Source organism: Garra rufa, chromosome 15 (genome assembly GCF_049309525.1).
Source record: "Garra rufa chromosome 15, GarRuf1.0, whole genome shotgun sequence".
Taxonomy (NCBI): domain Eukaryota; kingdom Metazoa; phylum Chordata; class Actinopteri; order Cypriniformes; family Cyprinidae; genus Garra; species Garra rufa.
The window spans coordinates 40,685,943-40,710,337 of NC_133375.1; the positions used below are offsets into that span (position 1 = coordinate 40,685,943).

Genomic DNA, 24,395 nt, shown 5'->3' on the forward strand with positions numbered 1-24,395 from the left:
GTTCAGTTTCTGTTCTTATTTAATTTTAATGTTTTAGTCATTTCGACGTTTTTTTGCCATTTTTATTAGTTGTAGTTTTTTTTAAAATACATTTGTAATTATTTTTAGTTATTTTAGTTATCAAGTTAAACTAGATGAAATTGAGATATGTTGCACTGAGAATTCACTCAATTGTATGTATATGTAATTATTATACAGTATATATATATATTTTATTATTTTTAGTTATTTTAGTTATCAAGTAATGAAAGTATTGATTGAAATACTTTAATCAGATTAAAGATGGACTATTCATCTAATGCATGACTAATGGATGTGCTTTAGTTCTGCATGTGTAAATCATGTACTCACTCCACCTCACCAACATTTTTGTTATCGTAAAAAACCCATATATAAAGGTGGATTTTTTCTTCTAGGACAGTGAAACCAAAACTATTTACAGCTTAACATGAGTTTTGCAAACAGAGAATCCTTGAGTCCTGTCTTTCAATCATAGTCAGATGTTAAAAAACAAACAAACAAACAAACTGAAACCTACTCTTAAGCAGTCTTCACATTTACATACCGACTTCCCCCATCTGCTTACTGACAGGCAGCTGATCCTTAAAACATATGAGAGATGTCAAGCTCTGTAAGTCAGATACTGAGAATTTAACAACATTCAACCCCATCAAATCACATATTTCCTGTAAGTGAAGGAGAAATCCACCTGAAATGTACCACTGTTCTTGCATGTTGCAACAGCTAATCTCATCACAGAGTGCTGAAATATGAGTGTTATAATAAAATGACATGATGGATCTTTACAGGGCACATTATAATATACAGCCATGTAGCTCAGAGAAACATGATTTCTGTTCTATGCAATTACCATAACAAAAAATACTAGGGTTTGGCAACCGAAATTATTCTGCCGAAAAAAGCAAAAAAAAGCTCTTTCGGTGTTTGGCCAAATAAGCGAAAAGGCTGAATATATTATACAGAACAAAGTTGTGACACGATCAAATAGAGGCGCGCACTAATGCAGCAAACATGTGGGCAGTGTGGAAGCATTTAAAACTGTCCGAGAAAGACGCAAAAATCATTACAAGCACCAACAGCGAGAGACTGTTTGTACTGCATCGAACGTCTTTCATGAGAAGAGAAAGGGCTGGTTGTTGCTGGTTACTGTATGATGACCGAAATCACCAAATGGCCTTAAACCATTAGTAAATAAACTACGTTGTCTAATACAAGCACAAATTGTATTTATTCTGACAGCGCTGCATGAGCTTGTTAGCCAGGCTTCAATGTCCAAAGCGTGAGGGAAACCTGCGCTGAAACAGCGTGATGAGAATCATTCATAAATCTGCTGCTGTCAGCAAAAAGTAGGGTTTCGCCAGAATAAAAGTCAACATTTATAAATGTTAGTATTGTAATTTTACTGTTGTTCTATAAAATAAAATAAAAAAGACAAAAATAATGATAAAAAAACATTATAACAGCTCTATTAATACATTTATTATAACTTTCTCCTTTGCTCAGCAAGGCTGCATTTATTTGTACATTAAAAACACACGCCTGATTCAAGAAGGGGGTCTTCAAAATGGCCAAAGAATATTATTTTTTACTAACTTATTAATTTTAAGTGAAATTGCTGGTAGGCTATAATGTCTACTAGAATGTAAAAAAGTGTTTATTTATTTTTTTAAAAATTTGAAAAGCAAGACAAAACTGTAAATAGCACATTTTGGCTATTTAATTTATGCAATGGTGAAAAAATGGCAAAATCGGCACAGTGTTTAATTTTATTCGGCTTTGGCCAATAATTTTTATTTTGGTGCATCCCTAAAAAAATACACCATATACTTGGACATTACCGTGATGGTAATACCACAGTATTCTTTGAAGCACAGTAGCAATTAAACAACACAGATACAGGCCTATAAACAAACAGCAGCTTGTATATATGTGACCCTGGACCACAAAAAAAAGTAGCATACAGTAGGTATATTTGTAGAAATGGCCAAAAATACATTGTATGGTCAAAATGATAAATTTTTCTTTTATGAGAAAATCATTAGGATATTAAGTTAAGATCAGATCATGTTCCATGAATTTCCTACCGTAAATATATCAAAACTTAATTTCTGGTTAGTAATATGCATTGCTAAGAATTTCATTTGGACAACTTTAAAGGCGATTTTCTCAATATTTAGATTTTTTTGCATTACAGATTTTCAAATAGTTGAGTCCACTTGTTAAACTGCTTCTATTTTTCTTACGTAATTGAAATCAAATACATTTCTATATATTTTTACTGAAAACACACAGCCAAAAATATATTTTCACATATTCACATTTTTAAATATATTTCAAAACATGCAAAGATGGCCAAACTATACTGCTAATTTATAATTAATAAGTTATAGCTCCTTATTTTTCCTCATATGTGACCCTGGACCACAAAACCAGTTTTAAGTAGCATGGGTATATATGTAGCAATAGCCAAAAAAACATTGTATGGGTCAAAATCGAATTTTCCTTTATGTTCCATGAAGATATTTTGTAAATTTCCTACCATAAATATATCAAAACTTAATTTCTGATTAGTAATATGCATTGCTAAGAACTTCATTTGGACAACTTTAAAGGTGATTTTCTCAATATTTAGATTTTTTTTGCACCCTCAGATTCCAGATTTTCCAATAGTTGTATCTCAGATAAATATTGTCCTATCCTAATTCTTTCTTCTTGAAGTACATTTTTTAATATATTTTGGCATTTGAAGGTTTAAAATGATGTTTGAAAAATATATCATGTATTTGAAATATATTTTAGACATTTTTTCCTGTATGGGAAAAAAAAAAGAAAGAAAAAAAACAGACTGCAGTGCATTGAGAATACAGTTGTGAATGCATTAGCCTATGCGAATCAACTTAATTTAATAGTGCAGGAGCAATTTTTGCCCCAGAATCTGTTATTGGGATGGCATTTTTGTTCATTTTGGTGGCCTTTTTGGATTTGTAAAAATGATTAAGACATTTGGACCCCACTGCATATTAAAGTACTATGATAACAGCATCTTTTACATCACTGTACCACCACAGTATAAGTCTCTAGAGGTTCCAGTATCAGGCTTTACTCACAGGCGGAGGGTAATTAGTCAGATGATTAGTGGTCGATACTGGGATGGGCTGTCCATCAGACTAGAGCTGATTTACAGGATCAAGTCATCTCTCCCTCCATCTCTCTGAACACTACAGACCACGGGCAGAAATTAACTTCCATTAAGTGGGCATTTCTTTAATTACCCTACTTAATATTTAAATTCAGTCAATTCATTCAGAATATAGGCTGTTACCAGTAAAATTGATCAACAACAACAAAAGTCATCTTTTTATTGCAAAGGTGGAACAGAAGCTGCATCTGACATGCACACTTAATGCTGATTAAAAGTGGTAAAAAAGGTTTTCACAGAATAACTAGATAAAGATATGAGATTATTAAATAGCCTGCATAAAGTACACAAATTGTGCAATTAAAAAAACAGGAACTCGTATAGCTGCAATATTGTGAAAAATTATTTTTTGGTTATAATCCTCAACACACAAAAAATGAAGCATAAAAAGAAAACTTTAATGCAACCAGTGTATTTTAGTAGTTAGACACTACTATAGTTTCTATTAATATTTAAATGTTTATTTTTAAATTTTCAGTTTTCATTCATTTCAGATAGTTTTAGTAATATTAATTTTATTGTGTTTTTGTCATGTTTTAATAGTACAATTTTGGTTTATTTTATATATGTCCATATAGTTTTCCTTAATGTATTTGTTAATGATAATAATGATAATTATTAATTATAATAGTTATAAACAATTGACCATAATAAATAAATTCTTCATTCATATTCATTCAATACATTCTTCATTCATATTGATTAATACATTTTATTTTAGAATTAATACTAAATTCTTCATTCATATTTATTTAATAAATCATTCATTCATATTTATTCAAATTTGATTTTAGAATTATTCATAAATTCTTCACACCTTTTCAATAAATTACTCATTCATATTTATTCAAGTTTGATTTTACAATTAATAATAAATTCTTCAGTCATATTTATTCAATAAATCCTTAATTCATATTTATTCAAGTTTAATTTTAGAATAATAAATTATTAATTCATATTTATTCAAGTTTTATTTTAGAACTAATAATACATTTTTCACTCATATTTATTCAATAAATTACTCATTTATATGTATTCAAATTTTATTTTAGAATAATAATTACAGCACATAACCATTGCAATTAGTGTTCATCATCTGTTTGATTACACAGTTACTGATTTTAATATTTATATCATATGTACATCGACTCAACATACAGTATTCACCACTAATAAGCTACTAAATATATTGTAGTAGCCTAAAACTTTTGTACAGCTGCTCTGCAACAATTTGTATTGTAAAAAGCGCTATACAAATAAACTTGAATTGAATTGAATTGAAATAATAAATTCTTCATATATATTTAATAAATTACTTGTATTTATTCAAGTTTTTTTATAATTAATAATAAATGTATTCATATTTATTCAAGTTTCATTTTAGAATTAATCATAAATTCTTAACTCATATTTATTCAATAAATTACTCATTCATATGTATTCAAATTTCATTTCATAATAAATTCTTAATTCATATTTATTCAATAAATTACTCATTTATATTTATTCAAGTTTCATTTAAAATTAATAAATTCTTCACTCATATTTATGCAATAAATTACTCATTCATATTTATTCAAGTTTGATTTTACAATTAATAATAAATTCTTCATTCATATTTATTCAATAAATCCTTAATTCATATTTATTCAAGTTTAATTTTAGAATTAATAATAAATTCTTCATTCATATTTATTCAATAAATCCTTAATTCATGTTTATTCAAGTTTAATTTTAGAATTAATAATAAATTATTAATTCATATTTATTCAATAAATTACTCATTCATATTTATTCAAGTTTGATTTTAGAACTAATAATACATTTTTCACTCATATTCAAATTTTATTTTAGAATAATACATTCTTCATATATATTTAATAAATTACTTATATTTATTCAAGTTTTTTTATAATTAATAATAAATGTATTCATATTTATTCAAGTTTCATTTTAGAATTAATCATAAATTCTTAACTCATATTTATTCAATAAATGACTCATTCATATTTATTTAAATTTCATTTCATAATAAATTCTTAATTCATATTTATTCAATAAATTACTCATTTATATTTATTTAAGTTTCATTTAAAATTAATAAATTCTTCACTCATATTTATGCAATAAATTAATCATTCATATTTATTCAAATTTCATTTTAGAATTAATCATAAATTCTTCATATTTATTCAATAAATTACTTATTCATATTTATATATAATAATTTATAGTGATATAATAATTTGGATGCAACATAAGCAACATAAATGCAATGCCTCAATCAACACTTTTTATTTATTTTCACATTATTTAACTGCAACAGTTGTAATCGGTTTAGTTAACTAGTGCAAGATCAATTTTCACCCAAGAATCCATCACTTGTAGGGCATTTTTGTTCATTTTGGTGGCACTTTTGCCTCAAGCCACTGTTAATATCCAATACAGAGACTGACCACATGCAGTATAAAGAAGCAGAGACAGCTCTCTCATAGAAGAATGAATGGTAGAAAAATCAACGCTCCATATAGCAGCTAGATGAAGATGTAAAGGTGCTTTAGTATCGAGACTCCTGTGTGGAGCATGTGTACTAGAGCTGTAATTGAGCGGGGGAAACTTCTGTTCTATTTTAAGAGCAAATGCTGCAATGTCTGGGTGTTCCCAAAACTGCAGTCAGTGCCAGACAGAGAGAAACGGTAGTCTATATTCTAATCCATGATGCTTCTGAGCCGCCCGGGACATAAATATACCAGTGTCACCATCTAGATCAGCTGTTTTAAAATTAAAATTTCAAGAGAAGCAGATATGCATTAAACGTCCAGCGGTTCTGAAGGGAGGTGCAGCATACGGTAAATCAGAGAATCCCTCAGTGCTGGTGAACTAGGTTAGCAGATCTAGGTCAAAACATGAGGGAGAGACACTAAAACTTCTGCTCATGTTTGTTTCATAGGCTATGCACACAAATCAAGACTAAAAGCTCATTTTTGTTTCTTCAAATAATTTTTTTAGGAAAACGTTGAGACAGTGTTGGTACATAAAGGAATAGTAAAACACAAAAATGAAAATGTCCTTAAAATGTACTCACCCTCAGGCCATCCAAGATGTGGATGAGTTTGTTTCTTCATCAGATTTAGAGAAATGTAGCATTACATCACTTGCTCAACGTGCAGTGGATCCTCTGCAGTGAATGGGTGCCGTCAGAATGAGAGTCCAAACAGCTGATAAAAACATTACAATAACCCACAAGTAATCCACATTAATCCAGTCCATCAATTAACATCTTGTGAAGTGAAAAGCTGGCTGTTTGTAAGACACAAGTGCATCATTAAGCTGTTTTTAACTTTAAACCACTGCCTATGGCTAAAATATGAGTCTGTAATCCATAAAAAGAGTTAAAAAAAAAGTATTTTGTTGTCTCTGACATCAAAATCTACACATTTGTTTTGGCTTGAAAATGGTGCTTAATCTGTGCAGATTTCTCTCCTGATTCAGACCAGATGACTTAATCACTGGAGGAAGCATTATTATATACTATGGATGCGCATTTTAGCTGGAAGTGACAGATTTAAAGTTAAAAACATCTTTATAATGGATTTGTTTCTTACAAACACACAGCTTTTGGCTTCACAAGATGAAGCCAATTTAATGGTAATTTAATTTAATTTAATTTAATCGACTGTAGTGGTGTGGATTTTTTTTTGGATTATTGTGATGTTTTTTATCAGCTGTTTGGACTCTCATTCTGACGGCACCCATTCACTATGCATTGTGGTGAGCAAGTGATGGAATGCTACATTTCTCTAAAACTGATGAAAAAACAAGCTTATCTACATCTTGGATGGCCTGGGGGTGAATAATTTTCAAAAAAAAATCATTTTGGGGTAAACTACTCCTTCATAGATACTGTAAAATGAAATTCAAGGACTTTTCAAGCACTACTTTTTCAATCAGAAATCTCACTTATCGAACAATATCTTCTCTTTCAAATTCTAAAAAAGAGAAACAGATAAATAAAAATATACTAATAAAAAAAAGGCAAAAATAAAGCAAAGTATTACAAAGTATACTACACTTTTACTATAGTAAAACCACTGTTAATTTTCTTAAGGGATTTGTATTTGTGTATACTCTTTTTTTGTAATGCATTAATACTTTAATGTTTTCTACTGTTTAAGGGAAAAAAAAATCAGAAACAAATGATCCGCAAACCCACATCAAAGTCTCGAACTGAATCAAATGATTTGCAGCCCACGCTCCGAAGTTCTGATCGAAGTCAAATGATTCGTGATCCACGCTCTGAAGTCTCTGAATTTGATTTAGATCGGGACTTCAATTTGCGTATTCGGTTTGCTAAATTATTCACAAACCCGTTCCAATCTAAATCAAATTATTTGTGAAGCTCCAAAGTCCTGACCTGAATCAAATGATTCACGATTTGCGATTCACGCTCTGAAGCTCTAATATAAATGAAATGATTCACAATCCAGGCTCTGAAGTCGCGATCTGAATTTGATTCAGTTCACACACTGCGAATCATTCGATTTGAATTATTCAAACTGCTAATTGATTCACAACCCGTTCCGATCTAAATCAAATGATTCATGATACACGCTCCGAAGTCCTGACCTGAATCAAGTCAAGTCAAGTCAAGTCAAGATTATTTATACAGCACTTTTTACAATACAAGTTGTGTCAACGCAAACCTTACAGTTTTAAAATAAGAAAATAATAATGAATCAAATGAGTCGCAATCCATGCTCTGAAGTTCTGATCTAAATCAAATTATTCACGATCTGGGTCTCGAAGTTTTGATCTAAATCAAATGATGTGCGATCCACGCTCTGAAGTCTCAAACTGAAACTTTGATTGAGATTGTGACTTCAATTCACTCATTGCAAATCATTCGATTTGAATTATTCAATTTGCTTAATGATTCACAAACCCGTTCCGATCTAAATCAAATGATTCATGTTACACGCTCCAAATTCCTGATATGAATCAAATAATTCACGATCCATGCTCTGAAGTCTCGATCTGAATTTGATTTAGATCGGGACTTCAATTTGTGCATCGCAAATCATTCGATTTGAACTATTCAATTTGCTAAATGATTCACAAACCTGTTCCAATCTAAATCAAATGATTTGTGATACGCGCTCCAAATTCCTGACATGAATCAAATAATTCACAATCCATGCTCTGAATTCTCGATCTGAATTAAATTTAAAACGGGACTTCAGTTTGTGTATAGTGAATCATTCCATTTGAATGATTCAATTTGCTAAATGATTCACAAACCTGTTCCAATCTAAATCAAATGATTTGTGATACGCGCTCCAAATTCCTGACATGAATCAAATAATTCACAATCCATGCTCTGAATTCTCGATCTGAATTAAATTTAAAACGGGACTTCAGTTTGTGTATAGTGAATCATTCCATTTGAATGATTCAATTTGCTAAATGATTCACAAACTCGTTCCGATCTAAATCAAATAATTTGTGATACGCGCCGCGAAGTCCTTTACCCTGAATCAAATGATTTGCTGAAGTCTCGATCCGAATTTGATTTAGATCGGGACTTAAATTCACGTATTGCGAATCATTCGATTTGAATTATTCAATTTACTAAATGATTCACAAACGTGTTACAATCTAAATCAAATGGTTTCAACTGATTCGGAGTTTCGAAAAGCTCCGTTTCACCCATCATTTATGTGCTTTTTAAAATCGTTACAAGCAGTTCAGCTCTTTGAATTTGATCTGGTTTTTGCTAGTAGTGAATCGCTTGAACTGAATGATCGAAGTCATGAGTTTGAATCAATGAGAGCGGTTCAAGCGTAAATGAGTCTACTGATTCGGTTCATCTATTCCTCTTTTTGCATCTTTTTCAGCCATGTTTACATGACATTGTCAGTACTACTACTTGCTTAGCGTGATTGTTTTCTGACATTGACTGAAATAAGCAATGTTTTTTGAATTGTGTGAATTTTGTTGGAAAAATTAAACACTTATTTCATAAATACATTGTCTTTCCAAACTTCAAGCACTTTTCAAGTAGCTTTTCAGGGAAAATTGACATTTTCAAGGGTGTTCCAGGCCTTAAATTTCAAAAAGTCAAATTCAAGTACTTTAAGCATGTTTTACGAACCCTGGATTGTTAAAGAAAACTGGGAACTCATCAGATTTTCTAAACTGTGAAAGAGCAACCTCTGAGCAATAGGTTTTTTTAAGGGCTGTTATGAAATATTCCCGTTATCAAGAGCACATTCCTGACTATGGAGGTGTTAGTGACTCCCTACCGATGCCTGGCAACACGGCATTCCTACAACTACAGGAGAATTAAATGAACCCATTAAACCACACTTGAGTTTTTTGTGAAAACCTGCTAAAGGTTCAGAAATATTGTGATTCATTCATTTGTAAAGTTTGCAGATGTTTTGGTCTGAATAGGTTTCAATTAGCTGTATAATGCTGATGTCCATAACCTGGTGTTCTTCCGGGTCTTGTTGTGCAGATAAAGATGTTGTCAGAACGTAAGCAGGAACTGGAGCGACGTCTGAACGCCATGCTGGAGGAAAACGAGCAGCTGCAGCACACGGTGGAAGACCTGAGAGAGCGAACGCTGGTGCTGGAGAAACAGTGTCACGAGAAGGACTTACAGGTGAGCTGCCGTCACACTGCAAGACAAACAGAAACATTTATTAATTAGCATTTTAATCTTGTTTTTCAGTAAATATCTGAACAATGACAAGCAAACAACATGAGAAGCAAAACTGTAATTAATCGGAAACCAAAAAGCATTCATGTCATAAAGATATTTCATGTCTTAATATATTTTGCTTCTCAAAATGTACCCTGTTTAATGTTGTTTACATACTTTTAATGCAAAAAAAAAAAAAAAAAAAAAAAAATATATATATATATATATATATATATATATATATATATATATATATATATATAAAATGGCCAAAATATATAATAAGTTTTATTTCTTGTATTACCTTATATATTTTGAGCTATTTTTTATATATTGTCTATATATAAACTACCAGTCAAAAGTTTTTAGGTAGTAAGATTTTTAATGTTTTTTTAAAGAAGTCTCTTCTGCTCACCAAGCCTGCATTTATTTGATCCAAAGTACAGCAAAAACAGTAAAATTTTGAAATATTTTTACTATTTAAAATAACTGTTTTCTTTTGAATATATTTTAAAATGTAATTTATTCCTGTGATTTTAAAGTTACATTTTTAGCATTATTACTCCAGTCACATGACCTTTCAGAAATCATTCTGATATTCTGATTTGCTGCTCAAAAAACATTTATTATTATTATTATTATGTCGAAAACAGCTGAGCGGAATTTGTTTAAGGTTTCTTTGATAAATAGAAAGTTCAGAAGAACAGCATTTATCTGAAATAGAAATCTTTTGTAACATTATAAATGTCTTTATCATCACTTTTGATGATAAAGTTTAAAGCATCCTTTCTCAATAAAAGTATTAATTTTTATCATTTCTTCCCCTTTTGACTGGTAGTGTATATATTTTTCATTTGCCTACAATGTTTGGAAATGCATTTTCTTTTTATTTGAAATATATTTTATGGCCAAATTGATTGAGTGATTATTTGATTATTAATTAATTCATTTATTTTTTCCCATACGGGAAAAAGACTAAACTAAAAAAGTTTGCAGTGCATCTTGATTCAGTGAAACTTATGAATTTTTTCAAGAACTTGAACATCCTCATTCAAAGAAACAATTATATTTAGCCTTATGTAAATAAAACCTATTTAAGGAGCATTAAGATGTCTGTATTGTGACATTATTTTCAAGACAATTAAACACATTTTCCTCAAATTATCATTATTTTAATTCAGCAGGATGTTCTAATTGAGTGTTTTTTTAATTGTTATCATTATTTTCAAAATGTTTCTCATTCGTGAAATAAAGTAATGAGTTTATTATTATCATTAAATTGAAGATAAATGAAATGCGATTTAAAAATGCTACCATTGTTTATATACGCTTGTTTAATTAACGTGAACTACATGAAATAATGCATGCAATAATAATAAAAACCTAATGGTTCTAAAATAGGCTTAATTTGTCTTTTAGTAAAATTGAATTTTTTGACAGGTACATCCATTCATATGTGATTCACACATTGTAAAAAGGTGATAAAAACAGCCGTACAGTATGCACCTGAAACGGTTGTGATTCTGAATGAAAGCAAGGCATTGAAAACTCAGCCGATAAAAGCTGCAGACCAAACCGAGCGAGAATAACGAACAAAAAGTGATTCCACAGAAGTCATTAATGTTCTTGCTTCATTTAACTCCTTGTTATCAGAGATTAGCAGTTCATTGTTTTGCTAGAGAAAGGGCTGTATGTGTTTGACTGCTTGATTCACTGTTATTTGTGTTTTACTGGACAGCCTCCAGTTCTCAGTTTTTTTCATCAGTTAAAGTCTTACAGAACATACTGTTCTTTAGAAACCATCCAAGTCATTTATTTCTCCATTTAAAGAGATTTACCTCTAAAGAAATGAACAGTACTTTATAAAACGGTTTGAAATAATGTTCAATAACATGAGACTCCGCACTAAAAAACTCTATTTGCTAATTGTTATTTGATTTTTACAAAAAGCGTAATAACAAAGAAAAGGCAAGTAATACATTGAATTAAATGTTATTTTTTGAAGTAGAAAGGCAAAAAAATAATCTTTGTTTTAGTACACCAAGGTCAGAAATTAACAGGGGGCTTGTGGGAAAAATGCCACACAAATTCAAGATAATGAGACAAAAATTTAAGTTTCTCTCGATTCAATTTAAAATGTTAAAAAAGCACCAATTTGCTTCATTACATTCAGAAATGTGACCCTAGACCACAAGATTTATACATCTGAACAAAGCTGAATAAATAAACTTTCCATGACATATTATTTGTAAGGATATGATCATATTTGGTCGAGATACAACTGTTTGAATATCTGGAATCTGAGTGCAAAAAATCTAAATATTGAGAAAATCACCTTTAAAGCTGTCCAAATGAAGTTCTTAGCAATGCATTTTACTAATCAAAAATTAAGTTTTGATATATTTACGGTAGGAAATTTACTAAATATCTTCACGGAACATGATCTCTACTTAATATCCTAATGATTTTTGGCATATAAGAAAAATCTGTAACTTTGACCCATACACTGTATTTTTGGCTATTGCTACAAATATACCCATTCTACTTAAGACTGGTTTTGTAGTCCAAGGTCACATTTTACTTTAGTACACCGGGGTCAGAAATTAACAGGGGCTTGTCGAAAAATGCCCCTCAAATTAAAGACTAATGGGACAAAAATCAAAGTTTCCCTCGATTAAAATATAAGATTTATACATCTGAACAAAGCTGAATAAATAAGCTTTCCATGATGTCTGATTTGTTAGGATATGAAAATATTTGGTCGAGATACAACTGTTTGGAAATCTGGAATCTGAGTGCAAAAAAATAAAAATATTGAGAAAATCGCCTTTAAAGCTGTCCAAATGAAGTTCTTAGCAATGCATATTACTAAGCAAAAATTAAGTTTTGATATATTTACAGTAGGAAATGTACAAAATATCTTCATGGAACATGATCTCTACTTAATATCCTAATGATTTTTGGCATAAAAGAAAAATTGATAAGTTTAACCCATACACTGTATTTTTTCCTATTGCTACAAATGCTACTTAAGACTGGTTTTGTAGTCCAAGGTCACATATTTCCTTACAATGCACACTCCAATAATCTTTGTTTTAGTACACCAGAGTCAGAAATTAATAGGGGCTTGTCGAAAAAAACCCTCAAATTCAAGATAATGTGACAAAAATTAAAGTTTATCTTGATTAAAATTAAAATTAAAATGTGAAAAAAGTGCCAATTCGCTTCATTACATTCAGAAAATGTGACCCTAGACCACAAGATTTATACTTCTGAACAAAGCTGAATAAATATGCTTTTCATGATGTCTGATTTGTTAGGATATGATAATATTTGGTCGAGATACAACTGTTTGAAAATCTGGAATCTGAGTGCAAAAAAATAAAAATATTAAGAAAATCGCCTTTTAAATCGTCCAAATGGAGTTCTTAGCAATACATATTACTAAACAAAAATTAAGATTTGATATATTTATGGTAGGAAATTAGAACTAAATATCTTCACGGAACATGATCTCTACTTAATATCCTAATGATTTTTGGCAACAACAAAAAAAATGATTATTTTGACCCATACAGTGCATTTTTGGCTATTGCTACAAAAAAATTAAAGTTTCTCTCGATTAAAATTTAAATTAAAATGTTAAAAAAGCGCCAATTCGCTTCATTACATTCAGAAAATGTGAGCCTGGACCACAAGATTTATACATCTGAACAAAGCTGAATAAACAAGTCCATGATGTCTAATTTGTTAGGATATGATAATATTTGGTCGAGATACAACTGGAATCTGAGAAAATCTAAATATTGAGAAAATTGCCTTTAATATTGTCCAAATGAAGTTCTTAGCAATGCATATTACCAATCAAAAATTAAGTTTTGATATATTTACGGTAGGAAATTTACTAAAAATCTAAATGAAACATGATCTCTACTTAATATCCTAATGATTTTTGGCAAAACAAATTATAATAATAATTTTGACCCATACAGTGTATTTTTTGGCTATTGCTACAAATATACCCATGCTACTAAGACTGGTATTGTAGTCCAAAATCACATATTTCCTATATACTCCAATAAACTTTGTTTTAGTTAAAGAATTTAAGAAATGCGCACTTAGCATCAGATTTGCAGCGCAGAGAAATACAACCAATCACAGAATTTTACATTGAGCTTAGAAACGCAGTGGCCAATCAGAGGCGTTTCATTTATCAGCGCTGACAAATAGGAGTTTTGTTGCATGCCTCAACTGACTGAATTCTGCACTAATGCGAATTTTCTCATCAAAAATCATTAGGATATTAAGTAGAGATCATGTTCGATGAATATATTTTGTAAATTTCCTACTGTAAATATATCAAAACTTAATTTTTGATTAGTAATATGCATTGCTAAGAACTTCATTTGGACAGCTTATTTAAAGGTGATTTTCTCAATATTTTTATTTTTTTGCACTCAAATTCCAGATTTTCAAACAGTTGTATCTCGACCAAATATTTTCATATCCTAACAAATCAGACATCATGGAAAGCTTATTTATTCAGCTTTGTTCAGATGTAGAAATCTTATATTTTAATTGAGGGAAACTTTGATTTTTGTCCCATTAGTCTTTAATTTGAGGGGCATTTTTCGACAAGCCCCTGTTCATTTCTGACCCCGGTGTACTAAAATGTGACCTTGGACTACAAAACCAGTTTATGCATTGCTAAGAACTTCATTTGGACAACTTCATTTAGATTTTTTTGCAATTTCAGATTGCAGATTTTCCAAACAGTTGTATCTTGACCAAATATTTTCATATCCTTACAAATCAGACATCATGTGAACGACAAATGTAAGTAAAAAAAATAATAATTTCCCTTTGTAGACAATCTAATAGAGCATACGATTAGCGCTAAGCTCTAAAATGAATCACAACATTACAAACAGAATTATTTCTATTATCAGACACTTACTGTTGTGGAAAAAAATTAATCATCGATGACAAATATGACTGAGAATAGTGTATTTACACAATGACATGAGTTGAGTAACTGCACACGCTTCCTTTAGCATGACGCTGCATCCACACTGACATGTGAGTCGCGTTCGGCTCGTTTGTTTCTCAGAAGTGAGTTAACTATATATCCCTTGCCGAGCGGGTTGTTTTTGTACTCGGTGTGTTCCCTCAGGTGTTTTTTGAGTGTTTTCTGACTCTCGTGTTTTCGTACCAGCTGCGCCAGAGTCAGCTGGAGCTGCAGGAAGTGCGCGTCTCTCACCGGCAGCTGAGCGCTCGTCTGGAGGAGCTGACGGAGGAACGCAGTCTACAGGGCTTCAGTCCAAATCCACACAGCCTCCTCTGTGAGATCGAGCAGAGCATGGAGCAGGAGGAGCTGGAGCAGGAGAGAGAGCAGGTACATTAGCCATGAACCGCCCACTTAGGAAGAGACCGCTTGACTGACGCTGTTTGCTTACTGTGTAACTTTCAGTGCTGGTAGTGTTTCAGTCATAGAGTGTTTATTCTATTTACTGACTGTATAATGGATATTTCACACAAAATGACATAAAAATCTATCTATCTATCTATCTATCTATCTATCTATCTATCTATCTATCTATCTATCGATTATCGTTCAGAAATTTTCTTAAATTTTTTTTTTACTTTAATTCAGTAAGGATGCATTTAATTAATTAAGTGATATTAAAGTAATTTATAATGATAACAATTTAATAATGATCCTGAAAATTCAGCTTTGCATCACAGGAATAAATTACATTTTAAAATATATTCACATAGAAAACAGTCATTTCAAATGGTAATAATATTTCACAATATTACTGCTTTTACTGTATTTTTGAACAAATAAATTCAGCTTTGGTGAGCAGAAGAGACTTCTTTTTAAAAAATCTAATCTAAAAAAATCGAAATAATCTTACTGACCTAAAATACTTTAACAATGAATAACCAGCAGTGTTGGGGAAAGTTACTTTTAAAAGTAATGCATTACAATATTGAGTTACTCCCTTTAAAAAATTTACAGATATTCTCTTGTCAATTAAAAAGTAATGCGTTACTTTACTAGTTACTTGGAAAAAGTAATATTATTACAAGTACTTGTAATGTGTTACCCCCAACACTGTTAACAACATTTATAATGATAACAATTTAATAATTATACTGAAAATTCAGCTTTGCATCACAGGAATAAATTACATTTTAAATATATATTCACATAGAAAACAGTTATTTCAAATGGTAATAGTATTTCACAGTATTACTGTTTTAACTGTATTTTTGAACAAATAAATTTAGCTTTGGTGAGCAGAAAAGACTTCTTTAAAAAAACATTTCTAAATAATCTTACCAACCTTGAACATTTTGACCAGATACTTTAACAATGAATAACCACCAATGCCATAAGCATTAACCCAGGGTGTTTATTTTAATTTAATCCACATAAATACCTTGCAAAATGAGCAGGATTGGACTCTTTTCACTGAAGAAACATGGATCCAACTCTGGAAAGCCTGGAAATATCAGGACATTTTACATTTGTGATTTCCAGTCATGGAGAATTCATCGTATTGATACATTTTTAATTATTTAAGGTGTGCATATACTAGTCTACAGTGAATACATTTATTTGCTCACAAAGCCTGCATTTATTTAATCCAAAGTACAGCAAAAACTAAAATTTTAAAATGTCATTTATTCCTGTGGTTTAGCATCATTACTCCAGTCACATGATTTACATTTTTTATCATGTTAAAAACAGCTGAGTAATTTTTTTTTTCTTCAGGTTCCTTTGATGAATAAAAAGTTCAGAAGAACATAATTTATTTGAAATAGAAATCTTTTGTAACATTATAAATGTCTTTATCATCACTTTTGATCAGTTTAAAGCATCCTTGCTAAATAAAATTATAAAACTGACTTTCAAATGACAAATTATACTGACTCCAAACTTTTTAATAGTATAGTGTATAATGTTACAAAGCTTTTTATTTCAGATAAATGCTGATCTTTGGACCTTTCTATTCATTAAAGAATCCTAAAACAAAATTTACTCAACAGTTTTAAATATTGATAATAATAATTAAAAAAAAATGAACAGCAAATCAGCATATTACAATGATTTCTGAAAGATCGTGTGACTGAGGACTGGAATAATGATGCTGAAAATTTAGCTTAGACCACAAGTATAAATTACATTTTAAAATATATTCAAATAGAAAAGAGTTATTCAAAATATTACTGTTTTTGCTGTATTTTGGATCAAATAAATGCAGGCTTGGTGAGCAGAAAATACTTAAAAAAAACAAACAAAAAAAAAATCTTTTGACTGGTAGTGTAACCCTTACCCTAATAAACACGTTACAATAAAAAATACATTAAAGTATATTTTAGTTTACCACAAATGCTTGTCAGTACATTTGGACAATTAAAGTAATTATGAAATTACATATAAAGATGCACTTAAGTCCTACTTACAGTAAGTGGCTTAAAAAAACATGTTGAAGCTATTTGCTTTTAATATAAATTTGAACTATAATACATTTTAATTTAACTTGAGCTGAATTCCATTCTGCATTTAGTTATGACTTTGTTTAAGAGTCTGTCAAACGTTCTTCTCTTTCTTTCAGCTCCGGCTGCAGTTGTGGGAGGCTTACTGTCAGGTGCGCTCCATCTGCTCCCAGCTGAGAGGAAATGACATCACAGACTCCGCCTTATCCACAGACTCGTCTATGGACGAGTCTTCGGAGACGCTGTCGGCTAAAGACGTCCCCATGGGGAGTTTGCACGCTAGTCTTCTGGAGCTGCGCAGACTCACGCAAAACCTGCTGGATGGCAACGAATCTACGGTACAGGGTTCCTGCAGATATGAACAAGTGAAATTTAAGACTTTTTAAGACCTTTTTAATACCACCTTATATGAAATTTAAGACCTAAACCTGTAATGGAAATAGATATTATATTACACGCATACATGTAATATTTAATGTGTTTAATGTAAAAAATAAACAAAATTTCATGGCTGTCATAAATTTAATTTATTACTACGATATACAGTGAACTTTTCATATCAGCAGATACTATTCCACACAAGATATCTCCATAAAAGTACCGCTAGAAATAAACTACCAGTAGGTGGCGGTAAGTCACTTCATGAGCGAGTTATTTCAACTGATTCGAGCAAAACGTTGCTAGGAGAATGCTTCTGCTGCGATCCTTGTTTGGAACTATTTTCGTTGGTGAAACAGAACAAAACAGTGAAAATATTTTATCTAATATGTAAGTAACTACTTGACTAACTACATGTTTATTGAGCTAAAATTAATGTAACATTTGCAATTGTGAGAATTTTCAGCAAAAAGCTCACTTGGTATATTACTGAACTAGATCATGTTATAAATAAACTATAATGTTACATTTTAAATTTTTACCTCAGTGTGTTTCTTTAGAGTGCTGTTACATTCATTTGTTTTAAAGTATGTCACAAATAGACCAGAAATACACTATCCATTATCAATTTCTGTTTACGTTGAATGTATCAAAATAGGAATCTTTCTTGCCTTTCGATGCTTCGCTAACGTTAGTTGTTTTTGTCACTTCAGTTTTAATCAGGCGGTTTGTTCGGTCCGGCAAGTAAAAAAAAAAAAAACATTTTAAAAGTATCTCGAAGGCTGGCGGTCAGCTAGCTCGACCTATATTTATTATTATTATTGAGAACATTACATACAGAAAAAGGTAGTTTGACCTGTATTCTGCTACTGCGATTTTGTCTGAAGACGCAGTAACTTCCACAGAGGGAGAAAAAAAATCTACAGTTGTTAGCAACTGGCCTTAGCCAAGCCCTATATTCAGTTTTTTTCAAGCTAAGTATCACTAAACTTGCACTTCCCCATAGCTAAAAAGTTAAATCCATTTTACTTCTACGGTACAATCCGAGAGAGACTCGCGGTAATAACAGAAAGCTGATTGGCTATTGCATGCTGGTCTCATTTGTAGTTTAAATACAGCAAATTATATTTGGAATAGTGAAATAAAGAACTACAACACCACGGAAACAACAAAAAGAGAATTTAAATGAGCATTAGAGGTAGCGTTATATGGACATCGGAAAAATAAGACCTGTGTCAAATTATTTAAGACCTAGAACAGCGAATTTAAGACTTTTTAAGGCCTAAAATTTAGATTTTTAAATTTTAGACTTTTTAAGACCCCGCGGACATATTCACATTATGATTATTTAACGTGCGTTTCGTTTGTGTTCAGGGTTCACGGCGCAGCGATGAGGAGGTTCTAGAAGAGCAGGTGCGTAAACTGAGCGAGGAGCTGCGAGAGCTCAGAGAAATGAACGAACAGGAGCAGGCAAAAACACACAACAGTCAGGAGGAGGTGCTACAGCTCCATAATCAGGTACAAGCACTTACATTCACACTCATATGTGGCACTTAGCCAGTGTTGGGGAAAGTTACTTTTAAAAGTAATGTATATTGAGTTACTCCCTAATAAAAAAATGACTAATTACTTAGTTACTTTGTATGGAAAGTAATGTGTTACGTTACTTTTGTGTTACTTTTTAAATCTGGGCAGGGCTTGCTTGTTTGTTTTTAATATAAAAAGTTATATTTTTGGCAAATGCAAAAGCCTTTTCACACCAAAAGCTTCAGGCTTAGAGAAAAATAAATTCACGTCTGTACAGTAGACCGCAGAAGAAAAAAGTAATCTCTTCAGCAATAAAAAAAAACAAAAACAAATGTTGGATTATCTTGATTAATTTTTGCTTATTAGTATGGATGAATTGGATCATCGAAGGTCGGCAGCAAAGACATTGTTTAATAAAATGGGGTTAAAAACAAAGGATATTTGTATTATTTAACATACTTAATTTCTGCAGGTTTGCGTTGACTTTCACTGTTTTTATTCATTTTGAAGAATACTGTTTTGGTGTTTTTAGCGAGTGAGATTATTTTTTTGCATGTTCACATTTATTCTACAACTAAAGTAACATCTTACTCACAATTTCTCTCAGCCACCGTACAGGAGAGCTTTTAATCAATAAATGGGGGGAAAAGGTAACTGGCGTTACTTATTTGAAAAAGTAACTCAGATATTTTCTTGTCAATTAAAAAGTAATGCGTTACTTTAATTGTTACTTGGAAAAAGTAATATTATTATGTAACTTGCATTACTTGTAATGCGTTACCCCCAACACTGCCCTTAGCACGGGTATATCTATCTGTAGGCAGAGCTGGGTAGTAATTGATTACATGTAATCTGAATTACGTAATCAGACTCCAAAAATTAAGTACTTGTAATTAGAGTCATTTTAGAGTCAAGTCATTTTAAAATTCACATAATTAGACTACTGTTACTTTTTTATGGATTACATGATTACATATTATTAACACAAATTATTCATAATTTATTGATTCTCCTTAATTCCTCTTTTTCATCTTTTAACCCTCTGGGCCTCTTCGTTTAGGAGTCACTCTTGGCTCCTTCGCAGTCCAAAGATTTTTCTTCAGGAAAATCAATGAAATACATTTTTGTTCAATTATATTTTGTGATTATTATTTAGAATTCTGAGGAGTTTTTATGGTACTATGCAATATTTATACAATTTTAATGAACTTTTTCCAATAGAATTAGTATATATTTTTTGGTATTTAATTATTTATTTATTATTTTTCAATTAATGAAAAATTTAATCCAATTCCACATTAAAATTGCTCGATTGCTGAACTTTTTTTTTTTCAGCACAGTGGCTGATTTGTAGCTTGTACCACCAAAAGATTCTCTGAATTATTTCGTTTTTCGTATTTCATTTCCTATGTCGTGAAGGACCCAAGTTTGACTATTTTTTTGACCATTTAACATATCCGAATCATGTAAGTGATTTTTTTTGTTCACATAGCTCAATGAATGGAACATATATTCTTACTCTTTGCATTTTTTACATCATTATGGTACAAGATAATCCCATTTAAATCTATGCGAAAAATGAGTTGTCAAAAGTAATCCTAAAGTAATCCAAAAGTAATCTGATTATATTACCTAAAATGTGACTCTTTTTTTGACCCTTTAACATATCTGAATCATGTCAGTGATTTTTTTGTTTGTTTGTTCACAATGCTTATGCAACAAAAGTCACCAAGTTTTATCTCATTCCGATGAAGCTACGATTTTTTACATTTCCAAACATACAAAAACGAAGAGGCCCAGAGGGTTAAATTTTCTTTCTAAAATAATGTACTGATTATGTACATTAAGAAAGTCCAGTTTAGTGGACATTAGACTAGTTATTAATCAGGTGGCAACACAGCATTTGACCACTAAATTTACAAAAATCATTTCAGGTTTAAGAAGGGTTTCAACATTGCATCAACTACTGATGAACACATTAATTTTTATTTGAATTATCACTCTGTAGGTTTTTTAACCATGTATTATTATGTCTTTGGAAGGCTTTTGTCTTCAAATGCATGAATTCACTTTTTATTTATTTTTTTACATGTAATGCAGGCATTTTTGTCATCTAAACCTTATTCACTAAATATACTTTAAGTACCTCTGAGATTTTAAACTAAATATTTCAATAATTAAGTATTTGCATGTTCATGGTTTATTTGATGTTGATTAATGGTCACATGGCATGCATGTTATATATATATATTTTTTTATGATTTAATTAATTGTTAGCTTTTCATTAAGCTCACAAACCCCCTGCAGTTATTTAACAAATCCTAGTTTGTGAAACCTTGATGTAATATAATGTTTAATGCACTTCATGTTGTAAATTACAATGAATTGAACATATTTTCTTACTCTTTGCATTTTTTACATCATTATGGTACAAGATAACCCTATTTAAACTGATGTGATAAATGAGCTAAATCAAAAGTAATCTAAAAGTAATCCAAAAGTAATCCGAGTATGTTACCTAAAATATGTAATGTAACAGATTACATTACTGACTACAATTTTTGTCATGTAATCTGAAATCAGTAACGGATTACAATTTGTAGGTAATCTACCCAGCTCTGATTTGTAGCAATAGGCAAAAATACTTTGTATGGGTCAAAATGATCGACTTTTCTTTTATGCCAAAAATCATTAGGATATTAAGTAGAGATCGTGTTCCATGAAGATATTTTGTAAATTTTCTACTGTAAATATATCTAAACTTAATTTTTGATTAGTAATATGCATGGATAAGAACTTAATTTAGACAACTTTGAAGGCGATTTTCTTTTTTTGATTTTTTTGCACCCTCAGATTTCCAGATTTATTAGTCAAATATCCTAACAAACTAATTTATTTATTCAGCTTTTTAGATGATGCATAAATATAAATTAAAAAAATGGACCCTCATGACTGGTTTAATACCTGAACTTATTAATTCATTCATTGGTTTTGTGTTTTAGGTGGCGCTGCTCTCGGTGGAGGTTTCTTCTTCAAGAGAGGAGAACGAGCGGTTAAGAGCGATGGCAGAAGTACACGAGCCCAACGAACAGTTACAAAGTGCTATACGAGACAGAGATGAAGCCATCGCCAAGTACGACACATACACATTTATGCTTTTTTACTTTAAGGAATAGTTAATCTAAAAAGGAACATTTGTTAAAAATGTACTTACTCCAAGATGTAGATGAGTTTGTTTCTTCATCTGAAGAGATATTTTGCATTATATCACTTGCCCATTACATCAACAATAGATCCTCTGCAGTGATGGGGTGCCGTCAGAATGATATTCTGACTACATTTTCAGCGAAAAAACATTTTAAAGGTGAACTTTTCCTTTAAAGGTAATTTAGTGGTGTTTGCAAGTTAGTCGTCACTTTTAATTTTGCTCATATTTGTGACCCTGGACCTGTTTGACGGGGCTAAAGGTGTCCTCTAAACCTCTAAACCACTAGCCGTAGCACTTTCCATAACATCCGCTTTTCAAGATACACGTGTAATTTTGGCTGATGCTTGACCGATTATGCTTCCTTGATCTAATATTTGATTTTTTTTTTTAAATGATTTAATTAGCAAATGAGAATGGCCAAAATTCTTGAAAATATCTTGAGACAAAGGTCTTCTTAATGATTTTCAGTTTTGTTTAAGATAATTAAAGCAATAACAAAAGAATATGTATAATTATGATAATTGGGGTAAAAAGCACCCCTGCAGTTGGGGCTAAAAGGCAGAATAATTAACATAATTATTAGGCAAATTTTTCTATTTGTTGACATGACATTGTTAGATTCAGATGGTAAATATCATATATGTGACCCTGGACCACAAAACCAGTCTTAAGTCGCCGGGGTTTATTTGTAGCAATAGCCAAATATACATAGTATGGGTCAAAATTTTGGATTTTTCTTTTATGCCAAAAATCATTAGGAAATTAAGTAAAGATCATGTCTATGAAGATTATGTAAAATTCCTACTGTAAATATATCAAAATGTCATTTTTGATTAGTAATATGCATTGTTAAGAACTTAATTTGGAGAACTTTAAAGGTGATTTTCTCAGTATTTTGATTTTTTGCACCCTCAGATTCCTAATTTTCAAATAAATGTATCCTCGGCCAAATATTGTCCTATCCTAACAAACCATACATCAACAGAAAGCTTATTTATTGAGCTTTCAAATGATGTATAAATCTCAGTTTTGTCAAATTTAACCTTATGACTGGTTTTGTGGTCCAGGGTCACATATTATGTTGGGTGTCCATCTTAAAAATAATCACCATGTTTAGAATGAAACCATCATATTTAAAAATTCCTATTAATCATATCATATAAAAAAACTATAATTTGTTGTTACTACTGTAAATCTGTATTTAGGGACCTCTTTCAATGCTTTGAGAATCTTTACATTTTAAAATGATTTAGTTTCTGTATTTTAAAATATAAATTTTAATAACAGTATATTTATTGAACAAAATGAATTATTTTATTTATCAAAATAAGCAGAAAATGTAACTGTAAAAAAGCAAACTTTGCAAAAAATTTAGCAAAAATTATTGTTTTGAACAAGTATTAACTCTGACATTATTTTAGCTAAAGTATTTGTATCAATACTGTGTATACCTTGACACCTCATACATTTATAAGATTTTTAAACAAAATAAACGGCTTGTATGATTTATTTTCACACAAAATCTGTTGCTTAATAAATTTTCAATACAATAATATATTTTTCTGCAATCATACACTTTGTTTGGGCACAGTGAAAAGCACTTTTGTCTCTTTGGGTGTGCCTTTAGCCCCGTTGCACCCTGTATTTGTAGCAATAGCCAAAAATACATTGTATGGGTCAAAATGATCAAAAATCATAAGGATAATAAGTAAAGATCATGTTCCATAAAGATGTTTTGCAAATTTCCTACCATAAGTATATCAAAACTTAATTTTTGATTAGTAATATGCATTGCTAAGAACTTAATTTGGACAACTTTAAAGGCGATTTTCTCAATATTTAGATTTTTTTTT

At 30.7% G+C, this 24,395-nt stretch overlaps 1 protein-coding gene across 1 annotated transcript in view; it reads left to right on the forward strand.

The window, feature by feature from the left end:
- LOC141287604 (BICD family-like cargo adapter 1) overlaps positions 1-24,395 on the forward strand; it is a 67,821-nt gene that overhangs the window by 32,721 nt on the left and 10,705 nt on the right. Inside the window, exons 5-9 of the mRNA XM_073819762.1 lie at positions 9,738-9,884; positions 15,139-15,318; positions 17,549-17,767; positions 19,182-19,325; positions 22,337-22,467. Coding sequence (XP_073675863.1) covers positions 9,738-9,884; positions 15,139-15,318; positions 17,549-17,767; positions 19,182-19,325; positions 22,337-22,467 — 821 coding nt within the window. The remainder of the gene's footprint in view (positions 1-9,737; positions 9,885-15,138; positions 15,319-17,548; positions 17,768-19,181; positions 19,326-22,336; positions 22,468-24,395) is intronic.